At 54.0% G+C, this 14,554-nt stretch overlaps 1 protein-coding gene across 2 annotated transcripts; it reads left to right on the top strand.

The window, feature by feature from the left end:
• Nucleotides 1–3,642: 3,642 nt before the first annotated feature.
• Nucleotides 3,643–14,393, top strand: C2CD2L (C2CD2 like). 2 transcript variants are annotated; one of them, XM_049611967.1, is made up of 14 exons: nucleotides 3,643–4,410; nucleotides 6,433–6,528; nucleotides 6,874–6,993; nucleotides 7,160–7,270; nucleotides 7,362–7,478; nucleotides 7,573–7,684; nucleotides 7,822–7,930; nucleotides 8,832–8,896; nucleotides 8,987–9,114; nucleotides 9,206–9,380; nucleotides 10,068–10,169; nucleotides 10,309–10,445; nucleotides 10,533–10,818; nucleotides 12,130–14,393. In XM_049611967.1, the coding sequence occupies exons 1-14, from the start codon at nucleotides 4,057–4,059 to the stop codon at nucleotides 12,339–12,341; spliced, it is 2,124 nt and encodes a 707-aa protein (XP_049467924.1). In that variant the 5' UTR covers nucleotides 3,643–4,056; the 3' UTR covers nucleotides 12,342–14,393. The 2 variants fall into 2 exon arrangements, with proteins under 2 accessions (XP_049467924.1, XP_049467926.1); XM_049611969.1 differs by having other exon boundaries at nucleotides 3,644–4,410; nucleotides 10,312–10,445.
• The last annotated feature ends 161 nt before the right edge of the window (nucleotides 14,394–14,554 follow it).

Raw genomic sequence — 14,554 nt, 5'->3', positions numbered from 1 at the left:
CACTGCATTGTGCCAAGCTCCCAAACCTAAGAGGTGGAGCTGGAAGGTGGAATTGGAAAGAGCTAAGGAAGCAGGAGGCTGAGCCCCGCACGTGGTTTCCTGTGGGCCCGAGGAACTGCCAGTCAGGTTTCTTCCTCTAGGTTACCGTGCCTTTTCCTTGGCACCTGTTTCCTTGCAGATAACGGTTCCCCCGTTTCTTCCCTTTCATTCACCAGCAGGCTTTCAGTGGAAAATGATTTACATTCCACAGAGAGGAAATCGCCACCAGGGAGTACAAAGACAACTCAAGTATCCCCTCACTTTGTCCACTCTAAAAAATGGTGCTCACCAGGAGTCAGAGGCAGGTTGACTTTTGGGGCCAAAGATGGTCTCTCCTGTCTCTCAAAACCAGGTGTGAAATGTCCCTTCGACTTGAAGGCAGCTGTAATTAGCAAGAAAAAACTCATCCCTGTATAAAATATACTTTATATATATAAAGTAATCCCAGTAACGTACTTGATAGTATTCCACCAGATTGTAAGTACTTGTTATTCCACTGGTAGTGTTTCTCTCTCTCTCTCTCTCTCTCTGTGTGTGTGTGTGTGTGTGTGTGTGTGTGTGTGTGTGTGTATCGGTGCCTCTTAGACTGGAAACTCCCCAGAGGTGAGTGTTTTCTGTTCTAAGGGGATCCCCATGGGGCTAAGGACACACAGATATCTGTATACAAGGCATCATCACACACAATGAGTCTGGGTCTTGAAAGAGGGTCAAATCACAATAGGAGCACACAGAGCAATTAGGGGGAGGTGAGAGGATGTTGAAGAGTAGCATCTCCAAAGATTTCAGTCCGTGGCAAGGGTGGAAGGGCCTCCCAAATAGGGAAAGTGAGACTCCAGGAGCAGGTGGAAAGGAGGAGCTTGTGGGAGCCTCAGAGAGGCAGCATTTAGTTATCTTGTTGATCAGGAGCAGGTTGAGACTCCCTGCAGGTTTGAGGGACAGTGTATCTATTTCCTTTTTTATTAGGAGTTCAGTCCTAATAAATCTTCCTTCCCAACCTGGCAGTGGGAACATTTGACTCTTCCTTCTCCAGAGATCATTAGCCAACCCCCCCCCCCCCCCCCCCCCCCCCCCGGGAAGGGGGTGGGGGGGGGGGCTTGTTCAACGTCAAGACACTAGGGATTTTTCATCCAATATACATGTTTACCATCAGAAAATGGTTACTTGGGTACTTACATTATAATCTCAATATTTTTGTACCCATGATGGTAAATGCCCAGTTGATTATCCGACTAGTTAGGAGAAACAAACACAGGACTTGGCCACACTTGAAATTTTGTGGCTTTCCTGGTTAAAGTTCAAAGCATTTGCCTGAATGCTGAAGGTGGTCCTAGAACTTACAGATAAGGTGAGTTGTCAGTAGCTTCTGCTGGTTTCTTGGGCTAAGGAGACAACATCTCAGATGCATGTCTCCTACTAGGGAGCCCTGAGCACCTCCCAGTGAGCAAGGCCAATCTATTGTTAAGTCTGATTCCCTGTCAAAGCCTGTCCCAAAAATGTTTTATAGTGCCTACAAAGTCCATGAGACAGCTTTGGATAGTCTGGGCAATGACACTTGCAGGATCCAGGCTCTTTCCAGGCAGCTGAGGTACGTTTTCCTTTTCTTCCCATCTCTCCCCTATCAGTATATCAAAAGTTGTTAGCTGAAAGCAAGCCTCAAGATCTCCCATTCCATTGAGATGAAATGAGTTTTCTTTAAAAAAATTTTTTTAACGTTTATTTATTTTTGAGACAGAGAGAGACAGAGCTTGAATTAGGGAGGGTCAGAGAGAGAGGGGGAGACACAGAATCTGAAACAGGCTCCGGGCTCTGAGCTGTCAGCACAGACCCCGACGCAGGGCTTGAACCCACAGACTGCGAGATCATGACCTGAGCTGAAGTCGGACGCTTAACCAACTGAGCCACCCAGGGGCCCCAAAATGAGTTTTCAAAAGATGGAAACAGTATAGAAATTCTTAGTGTTGACATGCATAATGGAATATTTTCTGTTAGACTTTTTTAAATGATAGGGGCGCCTGGTGGCTCAGTCGGTTAAGCGGCCAACTCTTGATTTTGGCTTGGGTCATGGTCTTACAGTTCGTGAGTTCGAGCCCCACTTTGGGCTCTGCACTGGCCGTGCAGAGCCTGCCTGGGATTCTTTCTTCCCTTCATTTCATGTCTTTTCCTCACCTAATGATTAGAAACATTCTAGGGGCACCTGGCTGGCTCAAGCCGAAGAGCATGCGACTCTTATCTTGAGGGCATGAGTTTGAGCCTCACGTTGAGTGATTACTAAAAAAAATAAAAATTAAATAAAAATTAAAAATTTAATAAACTTAAAAAAAAAAAACACATTCTAGGAATCTTTCATTATTTTTGGTGTCCAGTGATGATGCATGCATGGGCAGGACGACAGCAAGGTTAGTCCATTACCAACCATCCCCCCATCATTTCTTACAGTGAATTCCCAGCATCCCAGGCTACCCCACCACCTCCTCTGGCTCAGGAACCCTGTTGCTGACCTGCCAGATTCTGCCTAACTCTGCAGCCCTGCACTTTAGAAGGCATTGTTTATTCCCAGATACTCCTTCTTTGGACTACTGACTGGATTTGGGAGGGAGATTAATACCTACCCTGTTACCCTGTGTGCTGAACACTTTGCCATATGTACATGGAGAAGGGCCTCTTGGGGAATGGGGCTTCCTTTTAATTCTGTTGCGAGAGTTTCCTTCCTCTCCCTCCAGAAGGAAATGACAAGCTCCTGTCCCATACGGATGGAATCTACTCCCTTAAATCCAGGAAAAGGGATCGATCCTGAGGCCAGAGTGTACCTATAGCATCATTTTGTATGTGTGTGCACTTGTTGGGGTATCACATATTTGGATGGCATCACATGTTTTGGCTGAATCTATTGATAGTCCAGTGCTACGCTGCCAGCTCCCTTCTCATTACCACCTCTTCTACACGTGCTCCATGGGCAAGAGCTGTTACTATGGAAATATATTATTTTTAAAAACAGAAGCAGCCCCAAGCTTGGGAAATATCTCCAGAACAAACCCACGCGAGCAAGGAGGTTAATACGGTGTTCCTGGGTCCTAGGTGCTAGGAGAAGGGAGGTGGTGGTGGTGGAGGGAGATTAATATTCCATGTTCTATTCTCAGACTCTACTAGGTTCAAGTGCTTTCTGGTCGGCGTCTCCTGGACCTCCGCCAGGCACTTCTATGTAGGAGGGATGCTCTGCACCTATTTACTCACCCAGGGCCTAGCTCAGGCCAAGAAATGGGAACCAAAGAAGCTGCTGCGCCTAGGGGTGTTGGGAGAAGGAGCCGACGCCATCCACGGAGGTCATGTCCTTAACCCCACATGCGTCCAAACTATAGAAATCTAAGTGCGTAAGGGAAATCAGAGGAGATACCTCAAGTGAGCGAAGTTGCTCTTGCTGTGAGCTCGGGGGGAAAGGGAGTACCCCTTTTTCAGTATGGGGCGGGGTGGTCAAAGATCCCGCCTATTTTCAACCCCGGAACCTCCTCCCCTCGGCGTAGTCCTCCCGCCCTCCTCTAAGCGCTTGGGCGCCGGGCTCGCCAAGCCCCGCCCAGCGCGGGTGCGGCTCCTTTAAGGGCGGGTGGGGGCGGGGCGCCGGCCGTGTTGTCAATGTCGGCTTTGCGCACGCAGCCCTTCCGGAGCCGGTGCCGGTCCGCGAGCCCCCACGTCTCTGCAGAAGAGTCCCCGCCCGGGTCCAGAAGGGCCCACGCCGTGGGAGGAGTCGGGCGCTGGCAGGCGACTAACCCAGGTCGGACTGCCGGACCAACTGAGGAGGGACCCGGATCACGCAGAGAGGGACCCCGGCGCTGCGAGCCCCCAGGACTCCTCTCATCGATCTGTGGCATCCACTAGTTCCGGACACCCATCCCCGCAGAGCCCCCAAGCCCGCGCTCTCAGCCCCGGGGGAGCCCGCCCCCGCCCCGCGGCCCGCCCGGGCCATGCTCCCCCGGGGCAGCGGCTGAGCCCGTGCCGGGGCCCGGACCGGAGCCCGTGCGGAGCATGGATCCGGGCTGGGGGCAGCAGGACGTGGGCTGGGCGGCCCTGCTGATCCTCTTCGCCGCCTCGCTGCTCACGGTGTTTGGCTGGCTGCTACAGTATGCCCGGGGCTTGTGGCTGGCACGGGCCCGCGGGGGCCGGGGGCCGGGACCCGCCTTAGCTGCCGAGCCCGCGGGCTCCCTTCGGGAGCTGGGCGTGTGGCGCTCGCTGCTGCGGCTGCGGCCGACTCGGGCTGGTGCCCCCGAGGAGCCAGGCGTCCGGGGCCTCCTGGCGTCGCTCTTCGCCTTCAAGTCTTTCCGAGAGAACTGGCAACGGGCTTGGGTGCGAGCGCTGAACGAGCAGGCCTGCAGGGACGGGGTGAGTTGGACAGGAGCACCTAGGTGGTTCCCTCAGCCTTTCCTTCCAGGGCGGGGAGGGAGGGACTGCTCTTGCCTGGAGGGCCAGATGGGGGTGGGGATCAACTGGAGAACCCTACTGGCTTCTCTTCCCCTCTGGGATCACAGAAAAGGGTGCAGGTGAGGCTGGAGGTTGCAGAAATCTAGCTATGTCCCAGATCCTCTATTCTGTGGTCAAGGTACTCTCTGGCTGCAAACCCAAGCACAAGTTGCTGTTTTCATAGCAACGCTAATCCCTGGGCCCGAGGGCACTTCCGTGTAGCCTGCGTGCTGGTTGTGTCGGGGAGCAAGGATAGAAGGGAAACAGGTGCACCTGCAGAAGAAATTTGCGGGGTCCTCATGCCACCACACCCAGTTAACATTTCATGCCCCAAATCCCTGGTTTGATCAGGCAGATAGATCCCCAAGGAGCCTGAAATATACACCGCCCCCCCAGGCCCTTAGTAATTTCACTGATACAGTCTAACACACCCTTCTTTTTGCTGACCTGCAGTGTATATATTGAGGAAAAGGTGTTAAGGTGGAGAGCAGATTGACAGTCCATGCCCCTCTCAGTAGATGAGTCTGGAACTGCCTCTTGAGGGTCAGTCACAAACCAGCCCAGCCTACTTCCTCCCATTGCACCATGGGCATCTGGTCTCCCAGGAAGTAGGGCAGGAAGCGTGGTCATAAGACTGAGTTGGGGTGGGAGGTAGAGGCCTCCGTGTCATGGGGCCCTCTCCCATCCCGGCCCAGTATTCTGTCTTCACTCTCACAGCCCATCAGCCCCCTACCCAGAAGGTTCTCCATTTCCAGCTCCCACTAGGGCTTTGCTCCACTAGCTCCCCAGATGCCTGGAAACAAAAGTGGCCACGTAAGAAGTTGCTCAGTCTCCTCTGTCCAGCTAGCCAGCAGAAAGCCAGATGGCATCTGTTAAGTCTACATCTTGAACTCATGCCTCCACCCACTTCTCCCTGTACCTTGTCCCTTGGTCAGGAGAGACTCCCCAGGACAGCTGACTCAGCTGGACATTGGCCTCCCTTGCAGGGGGTGGGGAGATTGGGGTTCCTAGCATCCATCTCCCCATCTCCCTGGGCCTGGCCTTCAAACAAGCCAGCTACAGGCGCAGAGAAGTTGGTGTTCTCTGGTGTGCCAGGCACACGGGCCCTGTGGCTCTGTTTCCTCCCATCCCAAGACCCGAGGAAGGGCTGCCAGCTCAGTGGGTGCCCCTTCCTCAGTTCTCCTTCCCATCCTGCTTTCTGGATAGGACTGCAGTAGGCTGTTTCCACTGCTGTGTAAGAATCAGGAAGCTCTTTCAAGACCCAAGCTAAGCAGCTTTCTGCTGCCTAATACCACCCTGCTGTCTGCCTTGGGGAATTAGCCAGGCCTCTGGAAGCTTGAGCTCTCTGAGCTTGCTTTTCTTGCCAGTGCCTCTGGTAAAGTTCCCCACGCCCATGTGGAGCTAGTCCTCAACCCCAAGAATATAGATAGGGTCATACTCTTGAGCCTCTGCATCCTGTGTATGTAGACGTAGGCTTAGCCTCATTTCTCCAGCTCTTATCTTGAATAAGTGGCCCTATTGCTTTTACCTTTAGCTCAGCCGAGTCACTCTCTCCCTCATTATACGTAGGTAGCAACGAACACCTTTATTATTTTTTTTTTTCCGGTGCGCACCTTTCTTTGGGGGTAGGTTGAGGGTTGAAGAGAAAGGTGGGAGGAGAAGAGGGAGGCTCCTAGTATTCCAGGAGGAATCTAGGGTCTTCAGCTCAAGGTGATCTGGTCTTTGAGGTGCTCCTCCATCCTTCCTAGCAACTGTAGGCCCCGGAGAGGTGTGGTTCAAGGGGAACACTCCCTGTCCTAAAACCCTGAGCCAAGAAGGGGCCAGAAGCCAGCCTGCAGCTGAGGACTCCGCAGTGTCGGGACCCAGCCAGCAACCCAGCAGGCCAGCCCTGTGGGGGGCAGCTCCAGAGACCTGACCCTGTGTCCACATTACTTACTCCCTCAGAGTTCCATCCAAATCGCCTTTGAGGAGGTGCCCCAACTCCCACCCAGAGCCAGCATTAGTCATGTGACCTGCGTAGACCAATCAGAGCGCACCATGGTAAGGGGCTGCCGGGCACTGGGGGGCTGGTCCCAAGAGTTCCCTTTAGTCTGAGGGTTCTTGGCCTGAAGTCTGTGAATGCCTTAGGAATGCAAGGATTGGCTTCAGGAGGTCTGAGAATCCCATTAAAGTTGCATGCGAAATATAGCACATGTGTGTGTATATCTGCATTTTTCTGGAGAGAGGAGTCTTTGACTTTAATTCTTCTATGGGCCTGTGACCCCAGAAGGGTGAAGTCCCAAGGAAAACCCAGTGGGGAGGGCTCTCTAAAGGGCAGCGCAAAGCAAGGTTGGGCACCTTCCTCCATGCCTGACCCTCCTGGCCTCCGTGCTTCGCTTGTCTCAGGTGCTGCATTGCCAGCTCTCTGCTGAGGAGGTGATGTTCCCAGTCTCCGTGACCCAGCAGTCCCCCGCTGCCGTCTCCATGGAGACCTACCACGTCACTCTGACACTGCCACCGACACAGGTGGAAGGGGATGTGGGAAACTGAGTTGGGCAGGGGGCGGTTCAAGGCCTCAGCCTTTCAGTTTGGTTCCCTCTGGGACAGAATTTGGGAAGGGAGGGTCCTGGGGAGTAGGAGTAGTTGGAGGTGTGAGGCAAGTCAACCCAGCCCCTTTGTCCCTCCTCCGCAGTTGGAAGTCAGCCTGGAGGAAATCCCTGATGAGGGGCTGCTTGTGTCCTGGGCCTTCACTGATCGTCCAGATCTCAGCCTGACGGTGCTTCCCAAGCTGCAGGCCAGGGAGGTAAGGGGGCAGGGCTCGGCGGAAGAGGCAGAGCAAGGAGGGGGTGCAGAACTGGGGGCCCCACCTCTTTATTCTCCTTTTCTCCCTACAGAGAGGCGAGGAGGAAGTAGAGCTCTCCACCATTGAGGAATTGATTGAGGATGCCATTGTCAGCACTCAGCCAGCCATGATGGTCAACCTCAGGGCTTGCTCTGCCCCTGGAGGCCTGGTTAGTAGGCACTCAAAGCAAATAGTCTGTATGCATATCGTCCCCAGGGTGCTATGTCGGGATCCTCGTTCGTTTTCCCTCCTTCTGCTCTTAGGTACCCAGTGAGAAGCCACCCACGGTGCCCCAGGCACAGCCAGCCATCTCCAGACCTATCCGGTTATTCCTACGGCAGCTTCGAGCATCTCACCTGGGAGGTGATTTGGAAGGTGAGAGCTAGAAGCAGCTGGGGGCCTGCCAGGGCTATGGGTGCAGGGGCCGCCTGCCCTTCTTCCACGGGTGTAGTTTCATCATTCCTCAGTGGCCTCCCATCTTTGAGCATCTTCTCATTTCTCGTTCCTCCCAGGCACTGGGGAGCTATGCTGTGTAGCTGAGCTCGACAACCCTGCACAACAGAAGTGGACCAAGCCCACAAGTGCCGGTCCCGACGTGGAGTGGACTGACGACCTGGCACTGTAAGGAGTGACTCCTCCAACCCCACCCCTGCTCCTACGGGCAGACTGAAGATCAGACCCTTCCAGCATAGCCTTAGCACGAATCAGCTCTGCTTTCACTGAACTTTGGTGTGAGCCCCCATTGTATGCCAGGCCCTGGCCCAGGTCCTGTGGATACAGACGTGACCGAGATACACCCCCACCCCTGAGTCGATTACAGGCTCCAGGCAGACACAGATGTATGTAAAGACGATGGTATAAGGGCTCCAGTCAGGATTTACACAGAATGCCGTGGGCGTGCTTAGGTGTGGGGAGATTAATTCCCATGGGGAGTAAAGATCAGAGTAGGCTTCGTGGAGAAGGTGGCATTTAAACCGCACCTTAGAGCAAGAAGAGGGTTTCAACAGAGTGTGAGAGAGAAGTGTTTTTGGCAGAGGAAACAGCTTGAGCAAAGGGAAGGGGGTGGTTTGATATGGAGAGACAGGGAGGGCAAATGGGGCAGGATCAGGGAGGATCTGAATGCCTAGCATACTATTCACTGAGCAGAGTTCTGTCCCGTTCTCTTGGGAAGAGTATTTGTTCTTGTGTTTAATTGTTTTAAGATTTTTAAACATTAATTTTAGTTTTTTAAATTTACATCCAAATTAGTTAGCATGTATACTTTTTTAAGATTTACTTTTTAAAAATTTTATTTATTTAACTACTCTCTACACCCAAAGTGGGGTTCGAACTCATGACCCCGAGATCAGGAGTCACATGCTCTTCTGACTGAGCCAGGCAGGCACCCTGGGAAGAGACGGTAATTTGGAGGGCAGGCTCCATTGGAGCCCTTATTCCACGGGCCTGTGGCCTGTGATCAGTTCAAGGGTGGATTCAGTTTACTAATCATCCCCTTCCCTGCCCCACCTCCTCTTGGCCACAGGGATCTGGGCCCCCAGAGTCGGGAGCTGACCCTCAAAGTGCTGAGGAACAGCAGCTCTGGAGACAGTGAGTATGGGGCAGGAAGGAACCCCTCTGGATGGGTGCTCAGTGGGGCCCGGTCGTGGGCCCAGCTCACAGTGCTCCCCCTTTCCCCAGCTGAACTCTTGGGCCAGGTCACGCTGCCTGTGGGCTCCCCTTCCAGACCGCTGTCCCGAAGACAGGTATGCCCGCTCACCCTAGGGCCGGGGAAAGCCCTGGGACCAGCGGCCACCATCGCAGTGGAGGTGAGAAGCTGAGCCTGGGGAGAAGACGGGAGGACACTGGGGAAGCGCAGTTTTTGAGGCGCTGCCTCTTTGCTCTTCTACCCCTCGGCAGCTTCAGTATGAGGAGGGCTCCCCCCGGAACCTAGGTACACCTGCTCCCTCCACTCCACGCCCCAGCATCACTCCCACCAAGAAGATCGAGCTGGACCGGACCATCATGCCTGATGGCACCATCGTGACCACAGTCACCACCGTCCAGTCCCGGCCTCGTGTAGAAGGGAAACTAGGTAAAGAGAAGGGAGCCCAGCTTGAGCCAGGGGTCCCTGGCTGCAGACCCATGCAGGACAGGGAAGGGCAAGGGAAGACCTAATTCCAGCTCCTCCTGCTTTCCAGCCACATCTTCCTCATCATCTTTCTCTCTCAAGCCTTCTCTTCCATCCCTCCTTTTCCCCGCTGTTCCTATCCTGCTTTAGCGCTGGGTCGGCCAGGCCCTCCTCTACAAGACTCTTGTACTTCGCTCTCTTGCCGTCCCTTCCCCCCTGGCCCCGGTTGCCTACTTGCGCCTCCTTCTACCCTCGACCTCCTAGCATCCTTGGGATCCTCCAACAAACCCAGTGGCCTCTGTGGTACTTCTCCCACTCCCAGGGGCCCTCCAGGACATTTCTCCCAGCTCCAGAGGTCTCTTGGGGTTCCCCCCACCCCCAGGGGACCGCTGTGTCATCTCTGTGCACTCTGCATTTTCAAGGTGTCTCCCCATACCCTCAGTGGGTCCCATGCCATTTCCCCACACTCCCCTTGCTTCCCGTGCTGTCTTTTTGCCCCCATGGCATCTTATTAATCACCCATGTGATTAATTGTCCCTTAGTCACCCCCGCCCTCTGAGTCAGCCAAAGTGTGCATCTCAATAAAGACAGTAGGGGGTGGGGGCCACTTTAAGGCACCTCCCGGCTCACTGACCCTCCCCCACCCACCAGACTCCCCCTCCCGCTCCCCGTCCAAGGTGGAGGTGACCGAGAAGACTACGACTGTGCTGAGTGAGAGCAGCGGCCCCAGCAGTGCCTCCCACAGCAGCAGCCGTGAGTGGGGGATCGGGAAGTATGCGTGGCGGTTGGCACGGGAGCCCCAGAGTCAGAAACCATTTTGGGTGGGGCACAGGAGTCCAAGTCCAAGAAGGAGCCACGGAGGAGTCATGTTACCAATCCTCTGTACCCCCAGCAGGGGAGAGCCACCTTTCCAACGGCTTGGACCCTGTAGCAGAGACAGCGATTCGCCAGCTGACGGAGCCCAGCGGGCGGGCAGCCAAAAAGACACCCACCAAGCGTAGCACTCTCATCATCTCTGGCGTTTCCAAGGTAACAGGGCTCTGAGGAGAGGAGCTGGGATAGGGAGAAAGCCCTAACGGGTCAGTCCTGCCCATTAAAATGTGTCCCTCCTGCCAGGTGCCCATCGCTCAGGACGAGTTGGCACTGTCTCTGGGCTATGCGGCATCCCTGGAGGCCTCAATGCAGGATGATGCAGGAACCAGTGGAGGTCCCTCCTCACCTCCCCCAGACCCACCGGCCATGTCTCCAGGACCCCTAGATCCCCTCTCCAGCCCCACGAGCGTCCAGGAAGCAGATGAGACAACACGTTCGGACATTTCTGAGAGGCCATCTGTGGATGATGTTGAGTCAGAAACAGGGTCTACTGGCGCCCTGGAGACCCGCAGCCTCAAGGATCACAAAGGTGGGGAAATATTGGCATGTCCTCTCCACTTCTTTTTTTTTTTTTAATTTAAAAAAAATTGTTTATTTTTGAGAGGGAGAGAGAGAGAAACAGAGAGAGGGAGCAGGGGAGGGGCAGAGAGAGAGGGAGACAGAGGATCCAAAACAGGCTCTGCCCTGACAGCAGAGAGCCCAATGTGGGGCTTGAACCCACGAACCTCGAGATCATGACCTGAGCCAAAGTTGGACGCTTAACCGGCTGAGCCACTTAGCCACCCCTTTAAATTTTTTTTAATGTTTATTTATCCCCCTCCCCTTTTATGCCCAGTATCGTGACCTGGGTCCTACTGGACACTTACGGGAATGGGATTCTCAACCCAGTTTGCCTTCTCCTTCCTCCCCTAAGGGATGGCTACATTTCCCAGCCTGTTTCAACCAAGCCAGCGTAGAGAAGGGGCACTTACTGCCTTGGGTCCTGGCCTGGATCTGACAGGCACAGGTGACTGGGAGCGATGCCAAAGGATTTCCCTTTACCTCTGTTCTTCTTTCTTCCTGGGTCTAAGCACACCCCTTCTTTCCTTTCTTCTTTTTTTTTTCTCTCCCCCCCCGCCCCCGCCGACTTCCATTCTGTACTCGCTTTCCTCTGAGTATAAGGAATCCTACGCCCAGTCAAACCTAGAAGTGTCCTTCTAGCAGTGACACAGCCCGTGGATAGTCGTGGTGCTTTTCTAACTTCTAAGGATGAGAGGCTTTGCCCCCAAACATCTTTATCCCTCTGCCAACGAGTCCGTCCACCACACATGTATTTTAACTATGATGTAAGCCTGCATCACTTCTTGGGATAATGAGATTCCTAAGTCCAAAGCCTGCTGTGTAAACACTTGTCTCATTATACTGGTCCCAAATTTACCTCCTTGAAGTTTTCCAGATGCAGCTTTCCTGCTCGCGTCCTGGAATTTGGCCACCCACCTATCCTTTCATGATTTTTATGGGCTTTTAGAAATGCCCTCTGCTCCGTCTTTTCTTTCCAGAGTAAAGAGGTCCATTTGTCAGTCTGCCCTTACAGGGAAGCAGCCCTGTGACATTCCTCCTCAGCGGCAATAGTTAGACTTGCCCGCAGAATCCCATGAGCGCCACCATTTTTTCCTCAGGAAAGATAAGAGGCATTGTTTTGTCTCTACTTTCTTTCCTAAGGAAGCCTGGCTTCTAGGCGAAGGAAAGGTTCTGTTCTGTATCTTTGACCCCTCCGTGCTTGGTCCTTTCTCTGCTCCCCACCTCACCCCACGCCTGTCATACCCCTCTGTCTGCCTCAGCCTCCCCTCTTCCCCCACAGTGAGCTTCCTGCGCAGTGGCACGAAGCTTATCTTCCGCCGGAGGCCTCGACAGAAGGAAGCTGGTCTGAGCCAATCACACGACGACCTCTCCAACACGACGGCCACACCCAGTGTCCGAAAGAAGGCTGGCAGCTTTTCTCGCCGCCTTATCAAGCGCTTTTCCTTCAAATCCAAACCCAAGGCCAATGGCAACCCCAGCCCCCAGCTCTGAGGGCCCTCCTCACCTTTTGAGCGAGGAGAGGGCAGGAGTCCTCTCAGCCCACCCTCCACATCCTCTTCCATTCCCCTTCCTGGATTCCCAACAGCCTGGGCCAGGGAAGCCCTCTGGGTTCCAGGAAGCCCTGTCCACCCTGGGCTGTGGGGCCAGTTGGAAGGGTACTTACAACGGGAAGCATGAGAGAGGCGGGCACCTGTTGCTGAGAACACAGAAAAGGGAGTGGGTGGCTGGGAGCAAGAGGAGGGCTCTGCCCCTGCACTTGTGGGCACTCCTCGGAACCGGTTGTGCTGTCGACATTGGCCCCTCAGAGGACTCCCAGGGTGCTCAGCTCCTCAGCTGGTCCTTCCTCCCCTATTTATTCTCTTTTCTATTTATATGTGTGGTCCAGGACCCTCAGTGCACAGACGAGAGAGGGCATCTCTCCCAGGTGACCCTTCTTTCCTGTCCCAGGAAGGTAGGCAATTCCCTTTGGGACAGGACTCCCACGTCTCCCTCAGGTCCCCACTCTGACCAGCACCAGTGTCTGCCTCCGAGGACATTGGCAGCTCACAGAAAGCCGGGCCGGTGCCCGGGATGGGGGGCAGGTACTCCCCACCTCCCTGCCTCCCCTCCTGCTCCTCGTCCCTCCCTCCCTTTATTACCGTTTTTGTACTTGATGCCTTCTCTGTGAGCAGTGGCTCTGTTGGAAGGAGGGAGCCCCGAGCTGGGTGGGAGCCTTCCCCAGAGCGATGGCTCCAGGGGCTTTACTAAAGACTGATGATGATGGAGCGAGAGCAGGGCTGCACCCTCCGCGTGTTGGGAGATGATGATGTCCATTGCTGTGTGATGGCTTGGAATTTAATTTATTAAATTAAAGTCAAATTGGAGTTTATAAACTGGACCACTGGTTATCCTTTGAAAGGTGAGTGGGCAGCGAGGCTGTGGGATGGGTGGGGTGAGAGGGTCAGAGACGGGGGCCCAGACGGTGAGGTGGAGGAGGCGACCCACGTGTTGGGGCTGCTAAGAAGTTCCCGTGGGGAAGAAGGGACCTAGAGAGGATGAGGATGTGGAGGGTGGGCTGAGAGGACCTAGAGAGGTTGAGGGAACGGGCCTTTGAGGGATGATACTGTAGCAAAAGAAGTCCATCAGAGAAGAAAAAATCAATTAGGACAGGCATCTTCACTCCCCTTTCTTGAATAGGCTGTTGCTTCCCTGATAGAACAGAATCCTAGGCAGGGACTCTGGCTCTAGAACTGCCTAGATTTGAATCTCAGCTGCTGTAATTACCTGCGTGACCCTGGGCAAGTTACGTTACCGCAGAATGCCTCAGTTTTTTCATCTGTGAAATGGGAACCGTGATAGTAGCTATGGCTTGGATGTGGCTGGGAAGCAAATGCGTCGAGCGCTCACAGTTCTGCTGGCATATGGTCGGTGCTGAATAAGTGTAACTGTTGCCTCAGAAGAGACAGATTGGGAGGGGGAAGTCTCATAAGGGTTTCATCACAATGAAAAGTCTTTCATTCCTAAGTGTGGGCAAGGTTCAGGGAGCTAGGGATACTAGCAAAATCTACACCCCTGGTCCCTGTTCTCCGGGACCTTCCACAGGACTTGACCTGGGTAAGCTGCTACAGGGTGTCAGACAGAGCCCTGGACCAGGGACAGAAAGCCTGAGTGTGCCACAGACACACCAAGTGACCTTGGGACAGACCACTTCTCCTTTCTGGAACTCCGCTTCCTCATCTCTAAAATGAGGAGTGGCCTAGATAACCATTCAGGTCACCTCCAGCCTCACCATTCTGACCTACATCACTGGGGGGTTAGGGCACATGCCTTTGGGTAGGCAGCACGGGACTGGCGATATTCCCCACGTTCCTGTCCATGCTAGTCACAGAATATGGGATATTTAGAAAGAGTGGTAGAGTATGGACATTTAGCTAATTTGTATACAGTGATCCGCTCAACTCTAGGTCATGAGAACTCAAAGAGATTTATCTAGCTATTTCGCCTGATCTAAAAAGTGCAACTCTTAGCGGTCCACACAGGAGCGACTTGCTTACCAGGATGCCAAGGTAGCCAGACACACTGATCTCGAATTTTTACAAGAAATTTTTGTCACGCGGGGGTGGGGGGGGGGGGGCGCGAGCGTTCAGATTCCCACCGCACCTGCGGATTGAGTGGATGCTAACTGGAAGTTGTACTCAGCTTCTAGTGTTGAGCTGCCCGGAGCT

Source organism: Panthera uncia, chromosome D1 (genome assembly GCF_023721935.1).
Source record: "Panthera uncia isolate 11264 chromosome D1, Puncia_PCG_1.0, whole genome shotgun sequence".
NCBI lineage: Eukaryota > Metazoa > Chordata > Mammalia > Carnivora > Felidae > Panthera > Panthera uncia.
This window is presented reverse-complemented; position numbering and strand designations above follow the sequence as displayed.